Source organism: Symphodus melops (genome assembly GCF_947650265.1).
Source record: "Symphodus melops genome assembly, chromosome: 16".
Classification (NCBI taxonomy): domain Eukaryota; kingdom Metazoa; phylum Chordata; class Actinopteri; order Labriformes; family Labridae; genus Symphodus; species Symphodus melops.
Genome location: NC_136706.1, coordinates 11,255,251 through 11,266,745, shown reverse-complemented (window position 1 = coordinate 11,266,745; position 11,495 = coordinate 11,255,251). Strand labels below are relative to the sequence as shown.

Sequence of the window (11,495 nt, the reverse complement as noted above, 5' to 3'; positions counted from 1 at the left end):
CCTAGTTAACTCCTCACTTTCTTTTGCTCGGTGCCTTTTCGTGTGTGTTATATAATAAATGATACAAAGAGGTTGGCTGAAAGACATTTATTGATACAAGAATGTATTAATCCCACAGACCAAAATGAGTCACACCCTTTCAATGGTCACACGATTAAAACAAAAATACCAATTAAAAAGAACCTTGTTGAAACATTTATACTGTTTGCATTGGAGAATCTACCTGACCTGCTTTCAATCAAGCCTCTTGCAACACACAAATCACATTAAGACAGAAAGACATTCTTTGTTAAGTGAAGTGGAAGAAACCCCTCTTTCTAGGGGACCATTTGTGTTTCACGTTTTATCGCTCTGATTCACATTTTCTGTATAGATCTTGTTATTAACCTAAGCCACTACTGAGAACAACCATTTCAATGATGAATGGCCTGCTGGGCAGAATCAATGAATCACTCTGCATTAGTAAACATTTTGTGCTGAACGTGCAGCAACACACTCACGAGAGCCGAGCGGGACCTTAACGTACATTAGCCTTGTTCTTCATCTGCGGACGATTCTCACCTGCTGTTTACAGGGTGTGTGTGTGATGAACTTCGGTTATTGTCTGGCCTGAACTATGGTCATGTTGACGCATGTAAACAATTTTTAAGTACAATCACTAATTAAGTAGTGTTGTGTGTCAAAAGCGAAGACTTCATAAACCAACACTGTTTGAAGAAAGAGGCTGTATAGTTTATAAAGACATGTTCCTACAGATACCTGCTGCTGCGTTAGAGAGCTGTATCTGTCACATGGGTGCTCAACTTGCGATTAAAGGTATCTGGAAGATTTTGTATTAAAGGTCTGTTAAGAAACTAAATATTTCCACTAGTTCAAAAACGATGACAATGTTAAAGGTCAACTGATGGAAGCCATTACTTTTCCTGTGATACTAAAGGACTGACTGGCTATCATGTGCAAAATTCCAGGCAAATAATAACAAGAGTTTTAAACCTACCAGCACCGTGGAGCATACAGAGTAACTATGACCAACCAGGAAAGAAACGATTGATGAATTGAGTGACATCACACAGGAACCATGTTTGGACTTCTAAATACATACCTATGTTGTTATTGAAGTCACCAAAGGGAATGAGACTTAGAGCTTTGTCCACTCACATAAAACATGTTGACAGCAAGGCTAAGAGTGCACTCACACTCGGCAAAGTTGTCCTGTACCGTGCTTCGGCACAAGTGTCCCCTCCTCCCCATTCCCCCGCTAGCCTGCACTCACGCTGCTCCAGGACAAACGGGTCTTGAGCATGGTTACCTCTTGTACATAACGTCACAATACAACACACGGATGGCTTTACGGGATCATGAAGCGTGCTTAGTTTACAAGACAGGCGGACCCAGAGAAGGAAATAAACGAGATAAAAAAGGGATGCATGGTCGAGTCTGCGTCTGCACATCGGAGAAAAACACAGTGAACATGACAGCTACTGTACTGACTTGGTGGCTTGTTTTGAGTCATTTCAGTCCGACACAGTCAGAACACTGCAGTATGACGGCTGTCCATGTTCTGTGCCTGTGCTCGTGCAGGAACTGTACCATGCTGAAACAGACCACTTCCAAGCGAGCTGGGATCAAGCAAGTGTACCAATCTGCGCTCTTTCACTAGTCAAATGCTCAAACCTGCTGAGGCGGGGTGGGGTGGGGGTGGGGCTTATTAAGTTATTAATTATTAAAAGCACCAACATTAAAGTCAATCCACACTCACAAGAGCTTCATTCACATTTCAAAACAAATGTTGATGACATTTTTAAAGTGCTGTTGCTGAACACCTCCTGCAGACGCTTCACAGCTAAAGTGCTCTCAGATAAAGGGGAGAGGCGTTAATGCCCCCTCCTAAACTCCTGGAGGGCTTTTCTGTGAAGCAAACACACAAAATGTTAAGTGTGATCTAAAAGTAAAACAAGACTAAATGAGAGCGCAAACATTTGCCTCGTTAGACAACAATGCATCCGCACAAAAAACAGAGTGAAGTGAGTTTACAAGCAGGGAACGGAAACGCACAGGGGAGGAGAATGATCCGACAACATGAGGGTTCTATCTGTGACAGCGACTTTCTGACAACCATTGTCTTTCTTTTGTCTTTTTTTTTTCTCCAGCAGTGTTTTGTCCCTCACTGGTTAAATGAGCCTCAGGGTGTTTTCTTCTCCCTTTTCCTCCAACTCTGATAAACATTAAGGCTGTCTCTGTTTTACAAAAAAATCATCATCATCATGATCCGCACAAACATCCGTCGCTGTAATCAAACTCAAACTGCCTGAAGGGTTACTACATCGTCAAAGAACGCCGTTTTGATTTCACCATGGAATTAGCTCGATATTAGTAATTACTAAAGTACATTATAACATAACACGATTCAAGTACCTTAGCACCTTTACTCATTTTAATCTTTTTCCAAAAAACTGGATGGTAGTTTTCTCTCATGGTTAAACGCGCAGTTTTGTGTGTTGTTTATGTCTGATTGTTTGATTGTTTTCAGGGTCACTGCTATGCTAGCTGCTAGTTCTACAGAGGGGTTAAGACTTCCTGAGTAATCTAGCGTTAACACTGAGCACTGGTTAAGTTTTCACCTTCAAATCCTACAAGTGATCCAACAACCCAGAACTTAAAAACTCCAAAAGGCTGGTTTATTTTAAGGCTCTACGTTCACTTCTTTGACTATAGATGGCTTCCCACAAAGATTCACTGAAGTTTCTTAAACCGGCTCAAGATGTTTTTATTTTTTCATTCATACAAATCATATTCAAAGCAAGGAAGATCACAATTTTCAGTTTACTGAAGTATACACACAGGTAAGTGTGTTTAGCAAGAGGACCCTTTGGACCGTCCCCAAACCCATTTTACATTGTTCAAACACTTATGAGATCTGTGGACACTGTTAACCACTTTCACGTCATTTTGTGTCTCTTGATAGGTCTCTTGTTTTGTGTCTTGTTGCAATGGTTTTGTCTGTCTCGGTTGCTGTTTTTCGTCTCTTTGTAGTAGTATTGTGGGTTTTTTTTGTGTGCTTGTTCTGTGTCCCATTTGTTTTTGTAAATCTTTTTTTTTTTGGTTGTAGTCTTTGCGTCTGTTTTGGCATCACTTCATACAACTTTCAACGACAAATGTAAACACGTTTCACTTTCACTTTCAATAAAGGCCTTTCACCTCATGGGCCCCCCCAACTAACACCCCCCCTCCCCCCATTTAGATTTATGGCAGCACCTCTTTGATTTACTAATACAGATTTGATATGACTGATACAAAGCTACGTTAAAAACAAGTATAAAGTTCTCTGATATTCTCTCTGGCGCCGTTAAATTACACATGTGTAATGAATATAATTATAACTACTTTAGCTACCCAGCATTTCACAGAGAGGTACAATTAAGACTGATGCTGATCTGCATGTTAATAAGTAGCACCTCTCTCAGCCTCGCTCTCCAACCGCAGCATGTTTCCTCATCAGTTTTTAGATGTGCGGTGCTCCTTAAGCATAGATGCCCTTGATACGTTTATTCTCAGGGTCGAATGGTGTTCTGAGGTGGGCCTTGGCCTTGTACGTCACTCCCATCCTCTCCAGGGTAAAGTCGCCGCTCTTTATGAAGTCAGCGCTCACCTAATAAAGAGAGAGAAAGCGAGAGAGATGGAATGAAAATGAGGGAAGTGAGAGAGAGAGGAGGGAATTGAGATTTTGGAAGGGGGGGGGGGGGGGGTTAGCGCTTCAGATTAAAATAGAGTGAAAATGAAATGACCAATTAATCCCAACTCCTGGTAAAAAAAAAAAAAAAAAAGAAAAAAAAAAACTGTCACAGCCGTCCATAACACACAATCTCACAGCCTTCATATGTGACAGAAGAGAAGTGCCCCTGAGTTATAAAACACTGAGAGCAATTCATCCAGTCATGAGTCAATGTCAGATGCCTCGTAACCCAGAGAGCTAATTTTCACTGACTGACTCCCATTTCTGTCCCTGCAGCTCTCCCACTCATCTGCCACTGTGTCTCTCTTGCACACACACACCTCTCTTTCAGAACCACTTAGTTTTTTCACTGTATCCGTGTTGAAAGCTTTAAAGGGAACTGCATCATGGTTAAAGGCTGGGGACAAAGCTGCCCTTACTCCAGCTTAAAACAGATAAGACATGACGGCAAAGAAATGATGTCGGGGGCCTCGTCTACGTTTGAACACAGATCCTGAATTGAAGGTCAGTTACAACCATGACAACACATCATTTACAGACATACTGGCTACATCCTGTGTTACAGCACATTAGGTCAAATACCTAAATATTGAGGAAACCTATTGAGACAATGTTCATCTGCCTTCTTGTAAGAAGGGGTCCTGTTATTTGCAAAGCTGATTTCTACTTTTTAAGGAATAGCTCCGCACAAGGGAGCCCCGGTAGCCATGTTCAGAGGCTACAGTCCTCGGGGTAGTCCTTGCTTTTGAGTCCGGCCCGCGACATTTGCTGCATGTCGTCCCCCACAGAAAAACCCCCCAAAAAACTTAGACTTATAGTGAAATTAAATAATTGAAAAGAAAGGACGAAAGAAAGACAAGGCAATAAACCCACAGAGGAGAGCAGACTCTTATACTGGATGTCTCTGAGTACAGGAGTAAATACATATTTCTGCTAAGGCCAGTGATGCGATTGTACAGGATGTGATCTGTAATGCTGAGTGACAGCAGAATAAACACTACAGACCAGTGAGTGTGTGTGTGTGTGTGTGTGTGTGTGTGTGTGTGTGTGTGTGTGTGTGTGTGTGTGTGTGTGTGTGCGTGCGTGCGTGCGTGCGTGCATGCGTGTATTCTTGAACTGAGCACTCCACAAAGCCGAAGCGTTAATCTGTGTTGTTTAGCTGGTCACAACTCTGGGATGGATCTTAAACAACCGAGTATACAGGCGCGCGCGCGCACGCACACACACACACACACACAATCTTAGTGTGTGTATTGAGCACACGCTCATTGATACAGATCTAAACGCGCAGACAAATCAAAGCAGGATTGTTCTATTTTCCTGAATGCTAAATAAGTCTGCTTTTGAGCACAGCCCTTCAAGCAATCACTTTTTCTGTGTTTCAGTTCTCTTCGGCTGCTTCCATCCGTCTGTTTGATGTAACATCTGTTAGTCTGCGTGTGTGTTACTATCTGGAGAGACACATCAACAAAGAGCCGCACGCTGGCCGATAAAACTTTTAAGTCAGCTTGAAGTAAGTAGCAAGATCTAACATGCAGCTGACAATACAGATACCCGGACTGTCTGAACAAATATGGTATTCTGTATGTAATTGGTGTTCCAAAGCAAATGTAAGACATGATTAAACTCTTTCGATTGAAGAATTAATATAAAAGAAGTTGAACCAAACTAATATGAGTGCAGGCTTTTAAGGTTTCGCGGAGCTTTTCTACCCGTAAAGAAAAAAAGGAGACGCAAAAGAGAGGTTAGATACATGTGTGTAGTTAAACGTGTTAAGTAATGAATGTTGAAGGTTTGTTTTTTACCACTCCTCCATCTGGGCTGCGGATGTATCCATAGCCGATAGTTTTGTCGATGAAGAAGCCATAATCAGAACGACGCAGATGACCGACGGGAACACCATTACGGAAAATGGCCTCCAGGCCGAACATGGGGACTTTCCTGGTAGAGAGAAAGAAAGAGAGAGGGGGAGAGATAAGGTAGTGTTCAACAACAATCAAACGCATGTACATCTACAGTCTGCCACAAAACTCCAACACAAACACTTCTTTCTGAAAGTTCCAGTGAGGAGCTTTTCACACGTGACGATATTGGCGCCCCCTGTGGACAAAGTGGATCTGAGTTTCTCTGATTTCAAACCTCAAGCTGCTTCCTTTTGAACAGCCATCCAAGTGTAATAAAAATATCTCGGCATTGTGCTGTAAATCACGTCGTCTAACATCCAGCCCGTGGAAACTGTTTCCGGCATGCAGACGATGTTGTTTGCTTTTGTAAGTCGTAAAGAAACATCAGAATCCATTTAGGTTTCTTTAATAACCAAATAAAAACTTGGTTGCCCCCCCTCCTCATTTGTATTTTCTGCATCCAACCACTCTCAATATGACTAGGATTTTCTTAATGTGTGGCCGTAGCCTCGGGCTTTGATTACTCGTCTATGGTGAAGCAGACGATGCGTCTCCTTAGCCCCTCCTCCTTCTGTTTCTCCAGCCTATCGCGGCCCTGGAAGGGGATTGAACTCTTCATTTTGCAGGTGAAGGCTAATCCTGCCTCCAGGGGTGTGTCATCAGGGCGAAGGTCGGCATGCCAATGTCTGTAGCCTGATGAAGACGGGAAGAGAAATGAACCCAGCTCAATTAAGCATCAAAAGAAATGTGAACACTAGAAGAGGGAGCGTTTCAAAATGAAATATCTAAAAAGCCGTATAAAGCTTTCGAGGAGATTTGTGCCGTTAAAGCTTCACTTCATTCTGGTAGACAATTTTATTTTCTCTACAAGCTGACCCCTTTTTAAGAGTTACCTTTCTCTATGCTGAGCGAGTCGATGGCTCTGTAGCCGGAGTTGATGATGCCGTGCTTTGCGCCGGCAGCCATGACGGCTTGGTAGACGGGAAGACACGAGTCTTTGGGAATGTGCAGCTCCCAGCCAAGCTCTCCAACAAATGACAGACGCATGGCTCGCACCTGGACCAGAAAGGTGTGGAGAGCAGGCTTAGAAGCTGAAGAGAGGTTTGTAAAGGTTGTCATGACTCTTGTGATACACACACACACACACACTTCCCCTTGTGCTAATTCTAAAGAGAGCAAAGCTAAAAGCCAGAGAAAAACAAAAAAGAAGACTTAAGATAGAATAGATACAAATATAAGAGAAGTTGCACAGAAGCACAAGTTTAATCTTTAATTAGAAATGAACGTTGCTCAATGAATGCTTTAGGTCCTGAAAGAGATTCAGAAACACATCGGGGGGTAAGGAGGCGGAAATGAAAACGGTTAGGTGACAAGAAACACAAAGAGGAGCCATGCTGAGAAGGAGGAAGAGATGATGCCTGAGGGGACAAAAGACGGAAATGTTTTCTTGTCTTAAACTAGGAAACAAAACAAAAGAAAAAAAGAAAAAAACAAATTCAACATTTCACCGTGGTGATTTTCTCAAATTTCCCCCTTCTACTCCTGGCAATGTAAGCAGAGATTTTAGATCAAGCTGCAGGAATGGTTTGGAAAATGTTTGCTTTGTGCTTCTTTCTTTCCCCAAAAAAAACTGAATCTGAAAGACAGCATTTCAAAAGTACCTTTCCAGCTGTGAGTAAACAGTCTCCTGGAAATCTCTGCAGCTGCTCGTCTATTTTAAAGAAGCAGTCCATGAACACTGCATGGCATGTATCTTTTTTTTATTTGCAGTCTTTAAAAAAAGTATTTGTATTTTTTTTCCTTCATCTCAAGCAGCAGTTCTTAACTTGTTTCGCCTCAGGACCCGCCGCTGACTCCTCCATGAGCGATCGCGAGCCAAATGTCTGATACTTTTTAACCAATGAGATTATTTAAGAGTATTTAATGCAGTAGAAATGGAAGAAATCAAACATGTTAAACAAGAGCTTTGTAGACTTTTTAACACTTTTTTTCCCCCCAGGCACACATTCGGGACCCAATGTAGGCTCCCGACCCACCAGTTGAAAACCCACTCATCTTAGAGGATGCATAAATCAAAATCCATAAACTAATGTGTACATATTAACATGGCAGATGGGGTTTGTGAAGATTAATAGATTTTTCATGCATCTGTCAAGCTACAAACAATATGAGATTAGCCATGTTTATTAATATCGCAGTGATGAGGACGCAATAAATCCTGTTGATGCAGAAAGGATTACAAGGAAAGGAAAGGAAAGGAAAAGGAAAAGGAAGCAAGCACATAAGAAAAGGAGAAAGGGAGCGTCACATGAGGAGAGAAACTATCTCCAACAGTTCTCCCAGTGGGTGCTGTGATGGCCAGGCCATCTGGACAGGCCTGGATCACTCCGAGTCCCCATATGTACACCATGAAACTCTCAGGAGGACATTACATGTCGACCCGAGCTGATACTCAACACACACTGAAGCAGATACACAGGCGTCACTCTGAAACACGTGCGCTCCGTCAGTCAATATTCACCGGGCAAAGATCAATCGCAGACACAAGTACAAAAATGCATATAAACATGACCTAACACATGCAAGTATATTCAGTTATACCCGCAAGTTGGAAAAGAGAGAGAGAGAGAGAGAGAGAGAGACAGAGCGAGAGAGCGAGATACTGTAATGAGCTGCGAGGGGAGCAGAGGGCAGAGGGAAGGCTGTGTTCTCGAGCCGTGCAGCCATTAAAATGTCACCAAGACAAGGCCAGCAACCAGCTGGAACACAGCACAAGTCAGTCACACACACACACACACACACACACACACACACACACACACACACACACACACACACACACACACACACACACACACACACACACACACACACACACACACACACACACACACACACACACACACACACACACACACACACACACACACACACACACACACACACTTCTGCAGAGCGTTGAGAAGATGCTGTCTGCAATCAGCAGAGAGTTGCATAATTCATGCAACAGCAACTAAGACAATGAGTGAGTGTGTGTGGACATATGTGTCGCAGCATGCGTCAGTACAACATGCTTGTTTTGATCCGAGGCCAGGAACATTGCAGAGGTCATCCTGAGGGGGCAGGGCTTCATTACCTAACAGCCAGCTTGTTTCTAAAGTAAAAGATTGATAGAGTTCAAAAAGCAAATAAATGATTTAACCGATGCTTAAATTTGCTATTGATGTGGTTTTAGAGTTGGAAGGGGAAGAAGTAGAAAAAGTAAGTGCAGTAGGTAAGCAGTATTATTTGACTGAATGGAGCAACATTTATTGCTGTAGGAAAAGAGTTAAGCCACCACATGTTTATGATACGTGTGTGTGTGTGTGTGTGTGTGTGTGTGTGTGTGTGTGTGTGTGTGTGTGTGTGTGTGTTCTTGCCCAATGCTCTGCTGCCTTGACGACTTTGTGGCTGGAGAAGGGGAAAGCATCGTTGCTCAGGTCTGTGTCCAGCACCTCCTGAAGGACCTCCCGACTGCACAGGAAGAAGAAGGGGTGGGGGAAACACAGAAACATTTTTTTTTTTTTTTAGAACAGTTTACAAGCAATGATGGTGATTATTGAGAAGTGTAATTCTTGGAGAGAATCCTCAGTGTGAATGGAGCGGAGGTCCAGACTACAATAGATCAGAAACAAGATCAAGACCTCAGGGAAGGCGAGAGAGTACAAACAGAAAACAAACAAACCTGGAAATGAACAAGCAAAAGGTTAAATTTAAAATCTATAAGAACAGTGAGTAAACCCTTGCATTGTCTCAGTGATGTAAATGAGGTCAGCTGACATTCTTTCCTCCAAATAACTGAAATGAAATTCAGCCGACTCTGAGTGATCTTTAAAGAGCCTTTAACCAGTAAAATACGTAATTATGCATCCACTGGGTTCATTTACATGAGGAACACTTTTTACAGTATTTACATTAATCTGTGTGTATAGATCAATATCAGATTAGGAGGATGATAAAACTACAGTTTTTATATGATTAAGTTGTTGACCATTTAATTAATGTAGAAGATCAACATGAAGTCATCACATGTATGTCATGCTTTACCTTTTTGTTCAACAGAAACGCAATCAGCTCATGATTTCAATGTTGTGTATTAAGAGAAAAGCGTCACCTGTTTTTATTTATCGTTGTAGAAATGATCCATCGCTCCCTCTCCCACAAACACACACACAAACACACACACACACACGCACACAAACACACACTCACTGAAAAATCAATATTACATAAAGATGAGTCATCAGAAAGAAAACCTACTAAGTTTAGCTTACTTTGCTGCTGGTACGTGTGTGAGTGGGAAGGTGCAGGCCTTTTCTGGAGGATATTTTTGCTACGGTGTGGCAGGAAGCCAGGGATGGGGATATTTGGGGAAGGGTTCATGTTACGTTTGTGTGCATCTGTGTGGGTGTGCTTTTTCCTTTCTTTTAACAAGCGATCGATGCGGTCACAGAAAGATGCAGAACAATGTGTGTGCGCAACTGCAGGTTGGGTTTTTATGTGAATCAAATAGTTCTTGCATAAAACGCGCGTGTGCAGCATGTGACGATGCACGGACGGATGTCTTCTCGAGGCTGTTCTCTCATCTCTGTCTTTGCAAAAGTTTGCTTTGCTCGCTGAACTCAAGAAAGCCGTGAGGAAGGCCAATTAGCCATATATGATCACTGAGTGGCCCTGTTAAGAGTGTCTGTCGAGTGTGTGTGTGTGTGTGCAGTCTTGCAACCATCAATTTGTTTCTCGGATTCACCCCTTAACTGCACCTCTCAGCTGCGTCTCAGATCTCTCTCGCGCACGCACACGCACACACACACACACACACACACACACACACACACACACACACACACACACACACACACACACACACACACACACACACACACACACACACACACACACACACAGCAAAGCTCTCTTAGACGATGTCATCGTTTCACATTTAATAATTTAGGTTCATAATAACCGTGCTAACGGTGTTGTAGCAGCTTTACCCTCTGTGCGAGAGAAAATGCAACAAGTTCATAGACTTCCATCTCTCTGAAATACTCTCCGTCTGTCCTTGAGCTTTAAAAAGATTAATCAGCTCAAAAAAAAACAAATATTCAAGGAACAATTATCTATAATTCCTTATTTGTGGCACAAACAATAAGGAGGCGGGGCGGGGAGAATCAGTTTGCTACTGTGTAGAGCAGGGGTGTCCAAAGTGCGGCCCGGGGGCCATTTGTGGCCCTTGAGTGGATTTTTTGTGGCCCTTGACTTCAATCGAAGAATCAGAAGATTTTGGCCCCAGGCCTCATCAGATGGCATATTTCGTTCTTTTTTTTCTTTTTCATGTTAGCGAGGGAGAGCTATAAAAGCCTGACTATTCTTTCCAAAAAAATTAGAACACAACAGTTTCCCACTGCAATTAGTTATTGTGTGTTTACATTATTTTTTGAAGAGGTCAAAATACAAAAAGTTCCTTCCAATATTTATAAAAAAAAAAAAAACAACAACCTGTGGCCCGTGAGCGATTCTAACGCGACAATTTTGGCCCGCAAGAAAAAAAAGTTTTGGACACCACTGGTGTAGAGGATTAAAATGTAGTCGCCAATCTGTTTTTATAATCAATGGGAAACATACACAGAGGCCACGACTGACTCTAACAAGCTGATTGCGGTCAGGATGCTAAAAAAGCTCCGTAATCAGCGTGCTACTATGTGTAATGAACGTAGTCACACGTATAAAGGACTTTTGTTACTGAGGCATTCATGTTGGATTTTACGTAAGCAAGAAAAGCAAAAAGGGTGCCTGTGAAGGAAAAAGGGAGGACACGGGAG

At 42.4% G+C, this 11,495-nt stretch overlaps 1 protein-coding gene across 2 annotated transcripts in view; it reads right to left on the bottom strand.

The window, feature by feature from the left end:
- Positions 1-3,210: 3,210 nt before the first annotated feature.
- sardh (sarcosine dehydrogenase) overlaps positions 3,211-11,495 on the bottom strand; it is a 41,652-nt gene continuing 33,367 nt past the window's right edge. Inside the window, exons 18-22 of one of the 2 annotated variants that reach the window (XM_079365157.1) lie at positions 9,057-9,150; positions 6,531-6,693; positions 6,162-6,330; positions 5,539-5,674; positions 3,211-3,649 (exon numbers count right to left, since the gene is read on the bottom strand). In XM_079365157.1, coding sequence (XP_079221283.1) covers positions 3,521-3,649; positions 5,539-5,674; positions 6,162-6,330; positions 6,531-6,693; positions 9,057-9,150 — 691 coding nt within the window. In that variant the 3' untranslated portion in view covers positions 3,211-3,520. Of the gene's footprint in view, positions 3,650-5,538; positions 5,675-6,161; positions 6,331-6,530; positions 6,694-8,966; positions 9,151-11,495 lie in introns of those variants that run through there. The other variant, XM_079365156.1, reaches the window with a different exon arrangement.